Here is an 18,373-nt window from a genome sequence, read left to right on the forward strand (position 1 = left end):
ATTCTAATGGGACTTACTTTTGAGTAGACATGCACAGGAGTGGGCTCTAAGGCTGCAATCCCAGCCAGACTTTCCTGGGAGTAAGCCTCATTGACTCTAATGGGGCTTACTTCTGAGTAGACATACAGGGCTTGTCTCAGCCTCTGCTGTGGAGGAAAGCCTCTCCCAGCACTCAATGGGGAGCTGTTCTGAGGAAAGCTGGCTGCAAAGGCTCTGAGGTTTTTCTCAAAATGGTTGAGGAGGCTAAGCTGCAGGAGAGCACTTACGATTGGCTGGTGGTCAGCCAGTGAACTGCCCTGAGCCATTCGGGAGAAAAACACTGACCTTAGCCGAGCAGAGCGGGCAAAATTCAAAAGGAAAAGAAAATGTGGAGCAGGTGGGGCATCAATGGAGCAACAGGAGAGGTGGGCAGTGAGCTCAGGGGGTGGAGGGAAGCAGCCTGCCCTCCCCAACACACAGAGGCTGGGAAAAAGCCTCTGTTTTATTTAAAGTGACACGCATGGGGGGGAGAACCACAGCTTTAGTGCCTCTCTGCCTGGCTCAACACCTGAGGCTTTTGCCCCATCTGCCAGTGGGCGCGCATGCCCACAGAAAGGGCTTTGAGTGCCCCCTCTGGCATGCGTGCCATAGGTTCGCCACCACTGGTTTAGCATCTGAGTCTGGCTAAGGATTGAGGTCAGGGGACTCCCCGCCAACCCCATGTGCTGGAGGGGCAACTGAGGAGCAGTAGATGAGTAATGCCCTCCTTAGATGACCTCCGGATGTGTATTGAAAGCCCAGCTTCAAGCCTTTGTGCCCACACCAGGATGCAATACAAAGTGACCAAGTTAGTAGAAAATGGCAAAACGCAAACCCAACTGCAGTCTGGGGTGGGCAAAAAAACTGCCTGCCAAGAGCTAATCATGTGGACGGGAAATTTCCTACCTGGCACCAAAATGGCAACCAGCAAGGCCCAGACTGCAGAAATGGGGGTGGGTGGGTACGGCTCAGCATCCCACTGGGTTGGAGTCAATAAAAGGAATGGCCACTGGAGGAGGAGTGACGTGCCAGGCAAGTTTGGAGCACCGCTCCCCCTGTAGGCCACTGGTCAGGTTAGTCTACTGCCTCACATGGTAAGAGGGGCCAGCCAGATACGAACCCTTCACTAGGTGCAGAGCTTCAGCCACATCAGTACAAAACAAACAGTTCCATTTCCATATGTAGATGGGTTTTCAATTGTGCTCAGACTCATACTGATTCCTGTTCATGGAGACATGTTAGTGAAGACTGCAGCTCCCTGTCTTTCTCCATGAAGCGGTAGGCAAGTAAGTTTACACTGATACCGCAATTAGTGAAGAAAAGCAGAGAATGCATTCTTACAAAGCAACCCCAAAAAGAACCGTTTAGACAGGGCACTTTTCAGTTCCTTGTTTCTCATGCTATAAATCACTGAGTTCAGCAGGGATGGAAGAAGGGAATATACAATAGTAAATGTCAAATCCAGGTGTGATGGGGTGCTGGAGGAGGGCCTGAGATATGCAAAGCAGATGGTAAATAAGAATGTAGAGAAGACAATGAGGTGCGGAAGGCATGTCAAGAAGGCCTTTTGCCTCCCTTTCGCAGAACAAATTGTCAGCACTGTGGCAACGATGCACACATAAGAGGTAATGATGCAGATAAAGCAGCCTGAAGCAATGATCACACTCAACACAGTAGCTCCCAATTCAGTTAGGTAGAGATCAGAGGGGACAAGCTGAAGTACTTTTGGGATTTCACAGAAGAACTGATTGACAACCTTGGAGCAGAAAGGGGTTGCAAAGGTGCCACTGGTATGCATAGAAGAGACCAGCAGACCACACACTAACAAGCATCTGAGTGCAGGCTCTTCTGTTCAAGATCGTTCCATATTTTAAAGGATTACAAATAGCAATGTAGTGATCATAGGCCATGACTGTGAGGAGGGAGAAGTCAGAGCCTACGAAGAAAAGAAAGAAGAAAATTTGAGCAACGCATCCAGAATAGGAGATGTGCCTGCTATTGAAGAGGGAATTAGCCTTGCTTTTGGGCATAATGTCGGAAATCATCCCAAGGTCCTGTAGGGCTAAATTCTTCAAGAAGAACATGGCGGTGTGCAGGCGATGGTCAGAAGCTACCTCAGAGATGATGAGATGATTCTCTGTTACAGCTGCCAAGTACAATACCAAGAATGCCAAGAACTGTAAAATTTGCAGCTCCCGGAGCTTTGAGAATTCCAAGAGAAGAAATTCAGACACAGCTGTTTGATTCTCCATTGTTATTCATGGCCAAGTCGAATGATGCCTCTAGAAGGAAAGGCCGAGATTTTTAGTTCAACCAAGGCATGACTGCAACCCACATTGCCAGCTGTAACAGAAAAGTTAGGCCCTAGACTTGGCTAAGCTTAGAAAATTCATACTGCCTGTAAATAACGGATGTGCGGTGGGGGGGCAGCAGGCGAGACAGAACTGCCCTACTGTAGTCCTAAGAAAAAAGCCACAGTCTCCTCTGTGACTGTGCACATGCTCCCTCCACCTCCTGGGTCAAGGCCTCTGAAGGGGGGTCCAGGGGATATAGCATACCAGGGTCCAGCGTCAAAAATGGGGCCCGGAAGCCAAATAAAAGTAAAAAGGCAGCCCGGGAATCAAATTCACGTCTGAAGGGAGAAGGGAAAGAGTCCATATGAAACTTTATACTACCTGATAATATTCCTCTCGGTGACTCTGCCATGAGTTACTTGCCACCCCCCACAGCGCATGATCCTGCTATAAATGGCAACAAAGCTAATACTTTATTTGGGCAAATGGTGGCATGGAACGGTACCAAAGAAAGGACTGATAAAGACCTATTGGCACTGGGAAGACAAGCAAGGTGGTAACGGGAAATGTACTAATACTCACTGAGGTTTTTGGGAGGTTGCTATGAAACAGCCACTTAACTTCTGTATCCTGCATTCTGTATTGGAATCCTGTTATACTACAGGAAAGACAAGCTACATATTTCAATATTATTTATATATATATATATATATATATATATATATATATATATATATATATATATATATATATATATATATACACACACACACAGGGCTTTTTTGTAATAGAACACACCGAAACTGCGTTCCTGCACCTTTTTTATGCAGTCCCCTGCAGGAAAAAATGAATGGAGCTCTATGGAAAGTGAAAGTGAGCCGTAGTGCATGTTTACTCATGAGTAGGCATACTTGCCATAGTCCTTCGGAAAGGGCAGGCTGAGAGGAATCCAATGACACCAGAATGGCACCAATCCAATGTATGCAGTCTCCCAAAAACACCCGAGAATGTCCCATCCCTCCCATCTGCGAGCCTGAGCCAGAAAGAAGCCACATGGCTGCATTTACTCGCTAGTAGTCCATCGGAAAGGGCAGCTGAGAGGACTCCAAGGACGTCAGAATGGTCCTGATCCAATGAATGCAGCCCCCAAAAACACAAAAAGGAGAAGGGGGTCCCTGCCTCTCTCCCAGCTGCAGTCTATTGAGCCCTATGGAAAGCAAGCAGCCTCACGTTGCGTTTACTTGTGAGTAGGTAGACGTGCCTTGGCTGTTGGTCAGGCCAGGCAAAGGGGAATGTGAGGACACCAAAATGGTCCAGATCCCATGGAGCTGGAGATACTCCAGAAGGCAGCCTCCCCCCCCCCCCACTAAAAAGGACAAAAAAAGAGGCTTCAGGAAGTAAGGGGAAAGTGTTCTATTTTGCACTTACAAAGCCAGGTGGGTCTTTATCTTGATCTGCCTGGAATAGAAGAACTTTAAACTGGGCACTGGGGAGGACTGGAAATCTCACTGATTCTTTTTTTGAGGGGGAGTTATTGCAGGCAGGCTACAGAGTAAGCTCCATTGACCACTATGGGACTTACTTCAGAGTAGACATAGATAGGATTGGGCTCACAGGCTGCAATCCTACCCACACTTTTCTGAGAGTAAGCCCCATTGACCACAATAGGACTTACTTCAGAGTAGATTCACTTGGTGGAACAGGAGTGGCTCCCCCTTATTTAGTTATTTCTTTTAATTTAATTATTTATAATTATTTATTTTAATTTGCTTGATGATGTCACTTCTGGCCATGACATCACTTCCAGTGGGTCCTGGACAGATTGTCATTCTAAAAAGTGGGTTCTGGTGTGTATTGGAATCTTGGTAGATCTGGAAAGGAGGTAGGCTGTGGTGTCAGCAGTGGCCCCTTTAAGGGTAAGGCCTGGGCTTCCAAGGAGTGTGCTGCACAGCTGCAGCCACTTGAAGGCAATAGGGCCCTCAGGGATATAAGGAGCACCTGAGGGGAGAAGGGTTTGTGGGCAGTAGAAGGAGGAAAGCTTGAAGTAGGGGGCTAATGGACTGCTGGTGAATGGACTTTGGAGACTGCTGGCACAGACTGCTGGAGACACTGGAGTTTGGTGTGTGGCTGCTGTGCCCAAGACCTGCTGAGGACCAAGGGTCTGCTGTAGTGGTGGGAGGCTGCTGGCAGGAGAAAGGACCTCTGCAGGTTGAGCAGTCGAGCTGCCTTGGAGGTAGGGTCCAGCAGGACTGCAGGGCAGAACCAGGGTCATTTGTTGGGGGAAAGAAGGAGAGCTAATTTGCTTAAAGTGGGCATAATTCTTCAGGCAGAGCTTGGCCTTGGAATCTGGCAAAACAGTGCTAAAAGTTTGAGAACTGCTGCCATAAGTTGTTAGTAAGTTGACACAGGGGTGTGTGTGACTCTACAAGTTTTCAAAATCACTAAAATCAGAATTTGGAGGAACAATACTATCATGTTTTATATCAATCTATGTGTAACTTCATGCAGAATGCAATGAAACAAACCACATTGAAATATCTGTGTTCTAACAAAAGGTACAGCCAATAAACCAGTGGGGACAGGGTGATGGTACATCACCACGCCCACCACCTGGGGCATTGCCCTGCCCACTGCATGGGGTGATGCCCAGGCCTCCTGCACTGGGTGACATGAATCCTAGTGATGCCACTGGGGTGCTGATTCCAAAAATGGCATCGGTTTTCCCCTATCATTTCTAGTTTTGGAAATATGGCATAGTCTTGACAGTGAATGGTTCAAGGAGCTTCCTCATGAGGAAGCCTATGCTATGGCAACCCAAATTCATAAAAAAAGCACCATAAATTTTGATAAAAAGTTTTTCTGACCCTCAGTTTTGCAAGTCTTTGATATAGATTAAAGATTGTCCTGAACTATTTTTTGCCAATGGCAAAGAGTGGTTAACTTGCTAACTGTAGGCACAGTGTATTTTAGTGCATTTTACATTAGAACAGTGTTTCTCAAACTGTGGGTCGGGACCCACTAGACGCTGTGCCAGAACCACCATTCAGAGCGCGATACCATAGTCTTTTGAGACTGAAGGTTGCCAACTAAGGGTCGGGACCCACTAGGCGGGTCATGAGCCAATTTCAGGTAGGTCCCCATTCATTTCAATGTTTTATTTTTAATATATCTGTATTCAATAGTGTTGAATGCCTTTTTGCTTTCCCCTCTGTACATGTTAATCACGTGTTGTCTAGTTGTATCTTATTACCTATTTCTCCAATAAAAAACGGTTTAAAAATAAATAAATAAAAGATTAACAAGTTGTGAGTTCCTGCACCTTTATTTATTTATTTATAAATATGCCCATTGCTCAGCAGAGCATATTTAAGCTTGGATTTAGTGTTATTCATAAGTTCTCTTACTTTTTAATTGACTTGTATTTGCAATGCATGGTTAAGGGGCTTTAAGACTGCAATCTTACACACCCTTTCCTGGGAGTAAGCCCCACTGAACACAATGGGACTTACTTTTGAGTAGAGATACATAGGTATGTGCTGTAAGAGAACAATGCATGATATTGTTTGGTTTTTAATTTGGTCCATTGAAAACAAAAGCCATGCACTGGATATAAATATTTCCTTTCTCTTATGGGAGGAACTTCTGATGGAAGATGTCTGCCTCCAGTGGAAAGAGCCTTTCTCCATTAGAGCAACATTTTCTCAGGTGGAGAAAGTTTCTTTCATTACTAGAAGAGATCCTTTGGATCCAACCCAGTAAGGTGCACCCAGATATTTGTGACTGTCTAGTGCAGCCATTTTCAACCACTGTGCCATGGCACACTGGTGTGCCGCGAGTGATCCACAGGTGTGCCACAGGAATTTGAGGGAAGGTCATTTATTAGTAGGGCCAATAGGGATATGAGTCTCCCACAGGCAGCATGGTGTGCCTTGTCAATGGTCAAAAACCTGATGCCGTGACAATTTTAGTGCCTCATCAGTGTGCTGTGAGATGAAAAAGTTGGAAAATTGCTGGTCTATTGGTTGCATCCAAGGAAATTGAATTCTGCCTGAACTTGATGGTGAAATTGATGGAACACTCATTTGTCATGATGAACCTTAATTTCAGCAGTGCTTAAGCAAGATTCAGATTTTACTTGCACGTAACATTGTAGGTGGAGAGACAAATTAATGAACATTCCATAATACTTTAGTAACCATAAAACCATATTCAGGAATTAAGCAAAGCTGCAGACATTTTTGGATTACAAATAATAGACATAATGGATTACAAATAGCAACATAGAGATCACAGGCCACGACTGTGAGGAGGGAGAAGTCAGAGCCTACGAAGAAAAGAGAGAAGAAAATTTGAGCAACGCATCCGGAATAGATGTGCCTGGTATTGAATAGGGAATTAGCCATGGCTTGGGGCATAATGATGGAAAGCGTCCCAATACGAGGTGTATGATTTATGGAAGTGGGCTGCGATGGGGTACAAAAAAAAATGGGAACCACTGCTTTAGCGTAATAAGTATTGAAGGGCTCTGGGAAGAACAAACCCTTAGCCTGCAATTGTCGAAATTACTGTCATTGAGTAAAGACTGCTCCCTAGATAAGGAGAGAACATGGCTAGGCTCAGAACAGCACATCCACAAATACTCCATTCAGATCAATATGGGCCATTTAGGCTGGAGAGTTTTGCTGAAGACAAGCAGAGCTCTGCCTCGCAGGAATTCTAGAACGGCTTCCATGTATTTGTTAGGCTTTTAACACTTGCAAGATTGGAGGTTAATTTTTAGCTCCTTTCAAAAACGTTGGTTGTGGTCATGGCACTGGCGAGTGTGAGCCTCACAGTGAAGGTGCCCCAGTGTGCCTGGAGCCAAGGCTTTCTCGTCCTCAGACTGATTCCATCGCTGCTGCTCACTTTGCTGCTGCAGCTGCCTCTTGGAGTCAGCAAGAGCTGCAACCCCCAGCGGGGGTTTCGGTCATGTGCTGTGCATCCTGAAATGAGCTCTGCAGATGGGCTTCTCCTGGGCAAATTTGTCTCTCTCCACTACTTAGAGCTGAACGACTTTCCCTTTAATGACAAACCAAATTGGTCATTCATTTCTTAGTAAGTAGTTCTTTCAGCCATAATTTCCTTGATAATATCTTAATGTAAACATAGTTCTTTCTCATTATAATTACGAGTGTTGTATTTGTGACTTTTATGAGTTTGAAGGTGTGTGTCAGTGTGTGCACATATTTGCGATTCGACTACAATCTCTTGCCTTTGTCACATTTCTCACATTGGTGGGAGTGAGAGACTAGATGGCCCAAAGGAATTCAGCTCCTGAACAAACTCAGCATCTTCCCAAGTTACCTCAGTGGCTGTAGTATCTACTGTCTTATGGCCCCATCCTATGCTATCTAGGTGCCAGCATGCCATGTGTTGTGGCAGCAGAGGCTGCTTTATGGTAAAGAAGTCTCTGCCAAAGGACACTGCTGGGCCACTGGCGGGGAGGCTGGAGAGACCTCCTGTGTGTTGGGGGATGACTGTAGAAATGTCAGAGGGTGAGGGGAAATGAGTGGGAGAGGGCAAGGGGAGGGTGAAATGAGGAGGGGGTGAGTGAAATGAGGAGGGTGGAATGATCAGGCCTGGGAGGGGGCAGGTTCAGAAGTGGTGGCACATTCCAAATTCTGAACTCTTCGCAGGACCTAGGTCAATGTGGTCTTGCACAAAAAATTGAACCCAAGTCTGTCATTGTTGGCCCATAGTGGCTGCTGGGGGTTGCCCTTGGGCAAGGGAACCCTTATCCTGAGGCCAAAAATCTCCTGCAGGATACAACAGGAAGGATGTTGTTGTTTTTTCTTTAGGATTGGGCTGCCATTCCATGTGTATTTGGGTTGTACCACATCATACTGCAGGTTCTGAAGTCATAACTTCAGGGAAGATTCCTGCAGAACTCACATTCAGTCACACTACCTGTTTAACCAGGTGATAGAAAAAGGTTTTTTAAAGTGTTCAGTTTACTATTCACACAAAATTTTTTTTTCAAAAATTGCAGACACGTTGGACAAGTTAATCCCAGCTTGCAAAGAAATCAGGATGCCATTAAACATCTTAATACTTTTGCAAAACAGAATAATGCTAGCTGTCATCATCTTTTAGAGAACAAAATTGTGTAATGAAGATTAGAGCTTTGCTTTTACACATGAATGTCTCAACTTGTAATGACAAAAGAAGCAACACTTAAATCATAATCAAGTGACACTATCATTGCAGCTTTTTGACTAGAAACTATCACCGGGTCCTTGCTTGTGAGTTTGCCATGAATGAGATCAACAAGAAAGTACAACTTTTACCCAACAAGACACTAGAATTCAAGATCCAAGGAGACAGATTCAATGCAGCAGGAATAGCATATGGCACTATGAATCTCCTTTTCAGAAGCTGTCCCCTTAATTATCAATGTGGCCAGAAGAAGAAGCTCATGGCCATCATTGGAGGGCTCATCCCCCAAAACACAATCCATATGCCCAACATTCTATACGCCTACAAGATCCCACAGGTATGTTTGTTCATACAAAAGCAAATGTACAATGTACATCCACTAACAAAAGCAAAGGGAGTAGTCCAAGTGGTGTATGAACTTGTGTGTTTTCTCCCAAGATCAATTGAGTTTAATGCCTCGACGCTTCCCACCTGGCTCAGCCAGGTCCTTTTGAGGTATTACCTGGTCCTTAAACCTGCATGTGTTAGAGAAGAGACACATATTTTTTGTTTAGAGAATCTGCTATGAATGGAGAAATGATGCGTGTGCATGTTTGTGTGCACATCTGAGAGTCTCTCTGTGAATGTCTGGTTAACTCTTGAGATGCACTTTATCTCTTGCTAAACTTTGGGAGGAAGTAGCTGAGATTGAGAAAAAGAGGGAGATTTTTTGGTCAGATCTAGAGACATATCTGTTCTTTGTCCTTAGCTGAATTACAACTCTTTTGATCCTGTGTTGAATGACAAAAAACAGTTCCCTTTGGTCTACCAGATGGTGCCACCTGAAAGCACTCAGCATGATGGGATTGTGCATCTTCTTAAGCACTTTGGATGGACATGGGTTGGTGTCATTGTTTCAGATGATGATGATGGAGAAACATTTCTGCGAATTTTTACATCTAAACTCCTGGAGAACAATATCTGTGTTGAGTTTAGAGAAACTATTCCAACTCTAAAGACAAGCTGGAGAGCAACAGAGCTCTTACTTCATACAATGAAAAGAATACATTCTACTCTGTCATGGGCCAAAAGCAATGTGATTCTTGTTAATGGGGATCAACGAGCGATGGAGGCTTTACGAAGAGTTCTAATGTACAATGAATATTCCCTAAAGAAACCAACAGAAAAGGTTTGGATTATAACAGGTCGGTGGGATTTTGCAGCTGTTTTAGAACTGGATGACTTCACACCCAAATCCTTCAATGGCACCTTATCCTTTACACTCCACACAAACAATTTGCCTGGATATGCAGATTTCCTGGAGACAATCAATCCTCACCAATCATTGATTTACGAAATTCAGTCATTTTGGTCTAATGCATTTGAATGTTCATTCCCCCTATACTTGATTTCCAAGCAAGATATGCAAAACTGCACTGGGAAGGAGCAGCTGGGGAGCCTCCCTGGATGGATCTTTGAAATGCAAATGTCTGGCCGGAGCTACAGTATCTACAATGCTGTGTATTCTGTTGCACATGCTCTCCATGCCATGTTTTCTTCCAAATTCAGACGAAAAGCCTGGAGAGAAGGATCCTCATTTAGCATTCTGAATATTCAGCCTTGGCAGGTAAAATGGATTTCTCCATCTCTTTCAGTCTCTAGTACAATATTAACATTTTAAGTGAGGCTTACTCCCAGGTAAGGGTGTGTAACTGTGCAGTCCAAATCTCTTGGCTTCCTGGTTGTTTCTGAGATTTCCTCACATCCACTTCCAATGAAATTAGATGGTATATCAAGCACATGATTGGTCACTCTGAGTGGCTTATGGATTGTGTTTACCTGGTAATCTACTTGCTGTCCAGAACCCTTCTGCCTCTAAGCCAGTGATTTTCAAACTTTTTCATTTCACACCACACTGACAAGGTGTTAAAACTGTTAAGACACACCATCAGTTTTTTTTTGACAACAGGCAAGGCACACTGTACTGCTGGCAGGGGGTTCATATCTCCCAATGGCCCTACTAATATTTGGTCCCCCAAAACACCCACATCACATTTGTGGACCATCTGCAGCACACCAAGGTACTACAGCAGGTTGGTTGAAAATTGCTGCTCTGAACAGTGTGGAATAAAATATCACAAGCTCAAATATGAGTCAATTCCTGCTTTACACCACATCCTGGAAGATTCAACCTGCATAGAATGTGTACAATGAAGTCATGATGGTTCATGTTCCATTCAACTCGTATACAGCAGTAGATGCAATCTGCATATCTTTGAGGGGTACATGCATGCAGTACAATGTCTGGCTAGCGCTACTATGTTGTCTATGACATTGTGGTCATAAGAGAGGAACTTTGTGCTGCTTCCCTGGGATTCAACATTTGAGAATGGGACTTCTGGATTAGTAAACATTTACAGAGGATCTTGACAAAGAGGAAACAATGGAACAAAAGATGGGCTGACTCCAACCAAATGCACCTCCACTATTTTAGGATCAAGTGGAAAGACTTTCCTAATGGTTAAGCATTAGGAAAAGCAGGTGAGTGGCAATGGCATGTATCCGGCCTATGGTTTCACCACAGACAGTTATCAGTCACACCAAAACTGCAATATGTATTTTAGGTTAAGGCTTTCCCTGGTATGTGCAGGTCACAGAACTCCTAATGGCAAAGTTGAAGAAATGGCCTGAACCATTTCGAAAGGAGGTGTGAGTTGAATTCACCTCTTTCCTCCAGTTGTACCCATTCGTAAAATGTCTGTCTGTCTGTCTGTCTGTCTGTCTGTCTGTCTGTCTGTTTGGGTTTGTTTTCAACCTAGATTCACTCTTTCCTGAGAAGTGTCTATTTCAACAATAGTGCCGGGGAAGAAGTTTTTTGGAGCAGCAATGGGAAACTGGCAGGTGGATATGATCTCATCAACACAGTCACATTCCCCAATTTGTCCTTCAGGAGGATCCATGTTGGAAGGATGGACCCCCAGGCTCCTGCTGGTCAAGAATTCGCCTTGAATGGAAATGCCATTGTGTGGAATCACAGGTTCAATCAGGTAGGGTTGGTGACAATGTTTTCTGAAGGATCAGTTCCACAATTGCAAAGGAACAGGGAAGTGCTGTTGTCTTGGTACTTGCAAATCTATCACTGAGATACTCCAGGGGAGGTTAGATCTTGCACCACTTCATCAAGTCCGTTCCAGGTGGAACAGAGATCTTGATAAGTAGAGTTACCAGACATACTGCATTTCAAGGATCACTCACGGTGACCAGATACAATCAGGGTGACCAGATGTCATAACCAGAAAGGCAGACAAGGCACCCCTAAATTTAGGACACTCAAGAAAAATGCAGAACATGACAGAATAAAAGCTAAAAAAACTTGTGAATTGATTTATTGTGGTTATTTTAAACACTGTATTACTTATTATTAAATTTAAAACTATATTGCATATAATTAATTAAATGTAGTTTACACGCAGGCTCTGCACTGCCTGCTCACCAAGAAAAGGAGGACATTAAAGTTATTTTCCAGTACATGAGGCTAAAAAAGAGGGCATGTTCTGGAAACAGAGGATGTTTGGTTACCCTGGGTACAATGGAGGACACAGTACCTATATCTTTAACCATTGCTTAGAAGAGAGAATTTGGGCAGATGCAGCTTTTGTTGAGCTGCACCTGCCCAAATTCCCCCTTCTACACATTGGTTAAAGGTACAGACACTCTGTCCTCCATTGTATCTGGTCACCCTGATATCACTTCATCTAAAAGTTTCATAGTTGACCTTAACATGACTACTGCCTCTGATAATATCAGCATGCCTTATGAGATTCTCTTAAGATTTGCTGAAGTTGATAATTTGTAATGCTTTGAATATTTTACAGAGTTCATATAGAAAGTTTTTCCAATCTATTTTTGATTTGTTTTATTTCATACTGGCTCTTTGACTTCACTGGGCCATTCACTGCATGTCCCACAGTTCCAGGCACAAGGAGTTTTGGGATTTTCAAAATCTATGGCACGTGATGTCCATGCTAGGTACTCTGGCAACTGGAGAAACTCCATGTCCAATGGTCCCTGATATCTAACTCCTTTATTCTGTGGGAATACTGGAAGGGATGGAATGCTTGCAGGAGCCCCGCTCTAACTTCAGCTCTCTCTTCAGCTGTTGACATACAATTTTGGGAAGAAATTTATTGTGTGGATATCCAGGCACAGAACAAGTGCAAATATGGAAATCCATCCATCACCACCATAGTAGTCTTAATAAGGGGGAAAGGAATGAAGGAGTAAACTGATGAGAACTTGACAGGAGGAATGAGAAGTGGAGAGTGGAAAGGGTGGGGTGTGTGTGTGTGTGTGTGTGAGAGAGAGAGAGAGAGAGAGAGAGACCAAATGGAAAGAAACCGACATTCATGCATAGCCAGAGAAGGATGATGGAGAAGAAAAATATCAGTAAAGACCAGACTATTTGCCCAGCACTCCCCAATAAAGACACAGGCAAGGGCATATGGTACAAAGGGCCACTTTATTAACTATTTAAATACACTTAAGATTGCAACAGGGCCTAACAAATAAGCCATACGAGTTCTACATGGGAGAAACGGTGCTGCCTGTCTACTTCCCCCTATAACAATTTGGGCGACTACACCCAACTCTAGGCAGCTTCAGTACAAGCCTGCCGCCCCCTTCCTTGTCACCCAGAAGGGCCAGGGTGGCAGGCTAGCTCAGGCCACCCGAGTGAATCCACGATGCGACTTTGCCACCAGGCTGAAGTTCATCCAGCCTGTGTCACCCAGCCAGGAATGCCAGCATGACCAAGCGTGGAGTCCACCTGGCCCTTGCCACCATGCGGTGTACACTGAGATGACCTTACATACCCAAAACCGGCATGGCACCTGCCTAAAGTTAACCCTTGCTAATTGGGTAAGAGGCACTTTTTCACGTGGGTGCTCCTTTTTTAGCAGGGGGAGAGTAACTGGCCCATCCCACCCCAGCAGTGTCTGTTCTGGTGGCTGTGTGTTGGTATTCATTCGCATCTTTAGATTGTGAGCCCTTTTGTGACGGGGAGCCATTAAGTTACTTGATTTTTCTCTGTAAACCGCTTTGTGTACTTTTAGTTGAAAATAGGTATACAAATACTGTTAATAATAATAATACTAATAAGTGACCAACAAGACCTATGGAAACCCCAACTCCGCCCCTAACGCCACAGTCCAGGGTAGGCAAAAAAACCACCAACCAACGTGCCAATTAGGCTGATGGCAAAAAATTCCTACTCGGCCCCAGATGGCGACCAGCTAGTCTCAGACTGCCAAAGTGTACGGGGTTGGGGGATCGCTGCCTGGTCCCGACTTAGCGGGCTCCCCCGTGCAACATGAACATGGCCCCAACCCAACTAGCCCCCAGCCAATAGGCTTTAGGGCTGGGCCCTTCTGTGCCTTGTGCGGGGGGTAGGGCAAACGCCAGTGGCACATTAATTCACGTGCCACCGGAATGATATAGTCAATAGATCAAAGATTGATATAGTCAAAGATCAAAGACCGGAGTGAAGCACTTAAAGACATCTTCAGTGTTTCAGTCATTGTGCTGGCTCCCAAAATCAATTGAGAATGAGGAAAGGCTCCAATTGTATAAATTCTAGCAAGAGTTCTGAGAATAATTCTCACTGGTCTTATCACTTTAAATGAGGGCGATGTGAATACGAAAAGGAAAAGGTCTGAAAGAGCTGGTTACTTTCAGGGAACGTGGACACAGAGGACAAGTTCTACAAGTAAAAGGACACATTTGAACATTAGATCAATGGATAGAAATCAGTTGATCTCTGTCCTCATGCCCATTCCCTGTGATTATTCCTAGATGGTGCCCCAGTCCAGATGTGTTGAGCGTTGCCACCCTGGACAGAGCAGGCAAGTTCGTCAGGGGGAGCAGATTTGTTGCTATGATTGTGCTCCATGCTCTGAAGACCTGATTTCAATCCAGATGGGTAAGTGAGAGTGTGCAAAACTGCATTGTTTTTAGATTTAATTTTGGCCAGAGTTCAGAACTATTTTGTCAAATATTGTATGACCATCATCATCATCATCGTCATCATCATAATCAATGCGTGTATGATCACATGGGGAAAGTATTCAAGATGTTTGCACAAATGATCAGATTTGGAGAGGCAAGTGTTGTTCTTCCCTTGGTGGCTGCAATATCAAGTATTGACTCTCATCTGTCAAAATTCTCCCACACATAAATTGGTCAATATTTTCACAGAAAACAAAAATGCTGAGCAAGAAATTTCAACATGGTTTTGGGGAACCATGTGGGTGCAGGGGTTTTCTTGGAGTGCTTCCATTTTGCCTTGTCAACTGGCAGAAGAAGCACAGTTGCAAACATTGCCAAGGTTCATGGCAGTCGGTTCCTGCCAGCCTAAGCTATTCACAGCCCAATCCTAACCTGCGCCAGCACAGCACAGCCTGTGTGGCCTGCACTGTTTCCAGCGCAGGTTAGGCGGCAGCTGAAGGTCTCCTTGGGGTAAGGGGATATATTTCACCTTACCCCGAGTAAAGCCCATGCCTGCTCTTTGGGGCTTCTTGTCTCTGCACCAGCGATATAGCTGGCACAAATCCAAGAAGCCTGGTGTAACACTGGGAGGGACAGAGTTAGGATATGACAGAGGAGGCTTCTGCCAAACCTACCCCCCTCCCAGACCTGATCCAACCCCTTTCCTCCCTTTCCACCCCTTTCCTCCTGCCCAGAACCATCCTCTCCCTGTCTCCTCACCATCCTCCCCACATCCTTGTGCCACCCGGCACAAGCCTACCTACACCGCCTGGTGCTGCTCCTGTTCCCAATTGGACCTGCCACCTTAGTGTGTAGTGCAGCCCATTTCGGCGTGGAAAATATATAGGGATGGGACCTTAATCCCTTAATGTATAGATTCATTCATTCATTCTAAGATACACACCATTCAATTAAGGTGGTTTTCATGTCAATAGGATCACCTATAAGAACAATATTATTGCCATCAGTGAAGATCCAATTAAAATATTTTAAGCACTGAAATTAAGAAAGTAAACATACTGTCATGTTTTCTGACCTTACAGCATTCTTGCTCAGTCTGTCTTTCCAATATTGTTAATTAATTCCAATTGTGGGCATCCTAATCCTACCAAAATTCCCCCCTACTCCAATGCAACCACACCACTGTGCACTGATTCCTGTGAGGAGGGGGGCAGAGGTTTCTGTTCCCTTGCCTGGGGGTGAACCCTTACAGCCCTACTGTATCTACTTGCAGCACCCATTTTTTAGGAAGGCCAATTGAGGGTGGGGATAGGATATCAGTGGCACTGCTGCTGCCAATTCTGCCCCCTTCCTGGCCTCAATTGATCTTCCACCCAGCACTGATCCCTGCCCCATTCCTCCCCCTTCTTGCTCTATTCTTAACAACCTCCTCCTACCTCCTGCCCCAGGCACTGATTTACCAGTGCTAGGGGTCATTGAGAAACCACTGGAGGACTGCCACAGGCACTCAACTGCATGTGGTGGTAGTCCGGCTGCAAAAAACGGCAAGTCAGCAGGTCCATAAAGGAACTTGTGCTGCTGGATGCTAGTTCTGGCAGTGCAAGGTCCCCATAGGCTTGGGCAAGAGGCCAGATCAGCAGTGGCAGACGTCCCACTCATTCTGTGTGGCAAATGCCCTGGGCGCGGAGCCTTGCACGCTTTGAGGACCCTGTGGAAGCCTCTCTGAGGCTCTCGATTGGGTTGGAAACTGTGCTTCCCTTTTTCCAGAAGCACTGTTCAAAGCTTTGGGGAAGCCTCAAGAACCTTCCATGACGCAGCCTGGGGTTGCATGAGGCTCCATAAGCTTCAGGTGAGTGGGGGGGGGCAGATTTTCCTGCAGGGGGTGGTGACATCCCACGGGAGGCACCATCATGAACCTTTCCGAGGACGCAGGGTTGGGGAGGTCTGCCACTGAGACTCAGACAGTCAATAATTTTTCAGTCAAATAGGAAGAATGTGTGTGTTCCTACCCACCAACACAATGTGGAACCCCACTCTGGAGAAAACCTTAGTGGGTCAGACAAATCTCATGAACTTATATTGCTGACCATAGTTTAAAACAACTGCAAATCAGAGTGAGGTGTACTGCTCTAGAAAACATGGAGATATTTCCATATGATATATTTTGATGATACTTCAGTGGAAGTTACTGATCTTTGCAAATTATTGAAACGGAAACTTCATGAATTCAGTTCAATGACTTTGTACTTCAAATGAAAATGTAGCACTGTCCTTTGAGAGGTCTTCCTGGAATTGTCTTCAGTATGCAAAATTATGAGATGTTGTCACATCAGGTTAAAAGGTCTAATACACTCTAGAACTATTGAGAGTTTGCTTATTTCTTCCAGACGCTGAACACTGTGACAAGTGCCCAGATCATCAGTATCCAAACAGTCACAAGGATCGGTGCATTAACAAAGATTTAGTATTTCTATCCTACAAAGAGCCCTTGGGAATCATTTTATTTTCCCTTGCTTTTTTCCTTGCCCTGCTGACAGTTCTGGTGATGTGGAGCTTCATTCAGCACCAGAACACTCCTATAGTCAAGGCCAACAACTGGGGCATCACCTGTACTCTTCTCTCTTCTCTGCTGCTCTGCTTTCTGTGTTCCTTTCTATTCCTTGGTCGGCCTGGGAAGGCAACCTGCCTTCTCCGTCAAGCAACATTTGGCATCATCTTCTCTCTTGCTGTGTCTTGTGTGTTGGCCAAAACCATCACCGTTGTTTTGGCCTTCATGGCCACCAAGCCAGGAAACAGCATGAGGAAATGGGTGGGAAAGCGGCTGGCAGTCTCAGTCATTGTTCTGTGTTCTCTCATTCAAGCTACCATCTGTGCAGTGTGGCTGGCCACCTCTCCGCCCTTCCCAGATTTTGACATGCTATCCCAGATTGACCAAATCATTGTGCAGTGCAATGAAGGTTCAATCCTCATGTTCTATATTGTTCTGGGTTACATGGGATTTCAGGCCATTATCAGCTTCACTGTGGCTTTCTTAGCCAGGAGGCTACCAGATACTTTTAATGAAGCCAAACTGATCACTTTCAGCATGTTGGTGTTCTGCAGTGTTTGGGTGTCCTTCATCCCAACCTACCTGAGCACCAAAGGGAAATACATGGTGGCCGTGGAGATCTTCTGCATCTTGACCTCCAGTGGTGGATTGTTGAGTTGCATCTTTCTTCCCAAATTCTACATTATTATTCTGAGGCCTGAGTTGAACACTAGAGCCCAGCTCGTACGGAAAAAGGCTAGTTGTCCATGACTGTTGGAATTGGTCTTCTCATACTTCCCCTCTCATCCTATTATTCTGGAACACATGTTTTCTTGCTTAGGGATGTAGAGCAATCCAGCTCCCTAGCTGGTCTATATCACTTCTGTTTGATAGAAAGAATGGCTGTCCAGCCCACACTGGCACGGGGGCTCCAGTTTTGCTTGGGGTGGGTAGTGGGGAAAACCATTTTAATGGAAAAGAGAGTGGGAGTTGCTGAACCTGAGGGCGGGCTTGCCAGAGGAGTCCTTTGACTCTTGAGTTGAATTGTGTTGGTTTAAACTTGTATCAGTATGGTTCAAATGCACAAATGAAGCTGCACGGCAGGTAGACTAGTGAGGGGTGAATGACGTGAATAGACGTGATAGATGTTTTCTATCTTTTTCTCCTAGAAGGCTCAGGAGAGATTTTTATGGGATGAACTTAAGGAACCATCTTCTCTGACTTCATGATCCTTGATAACTTATCCCCAAACCCAAATGGGTCCTTCTGAAGGTTCCCCCCCCCACCTTGCTGAGGTGGACTTGCTTAGGATACCAGTGGCTTCATTAGCATGGCTCCTTGATCATTTAGCCATGGA

General features: G+C 45.0%; 1 protein-coding gene across 1 annotated transcript in view; it reads left to right on the top strand.

Annotated features, from left to right (window-relative positions):
- LOC136653058 (vomeronasal type-2 receptor 26-like) overlaps positions 1–17,787 on the top strand; it is a 74,185-nt gene extending 56,398 nt beyond the window's left edge. Inside the window, exon 2 of the mRNA XM_066629982.1 lies at positions 16,877–17,787. Coding sequence (XP_066486079.1) covers positions 16,877–17,787 — 911 coding nt within the window. The remainder of the gene's footprint in view (positions 1–16,876) is intronic.
- The last annotated feature ends 586 nt before the right edge of the window (positions 17,788–18,373 follow it).

The sequence above is a fragment of the Tiliqua scincoides genome, chromosome 5, assembly GCF_035046505.1.
Source record: "Tiliqua scincoides isolate rTilSci1 chromosome 5, rTilSci1.hap2, whole genome shotgun sequence".
In the NCBI taxonomy this organism is placed as follows: Eukaryota; Metazoa; Chordata; class Lepidosauria; order Squamata; family Scincidae; genus Tiliqua; species Tiliqua scincoides.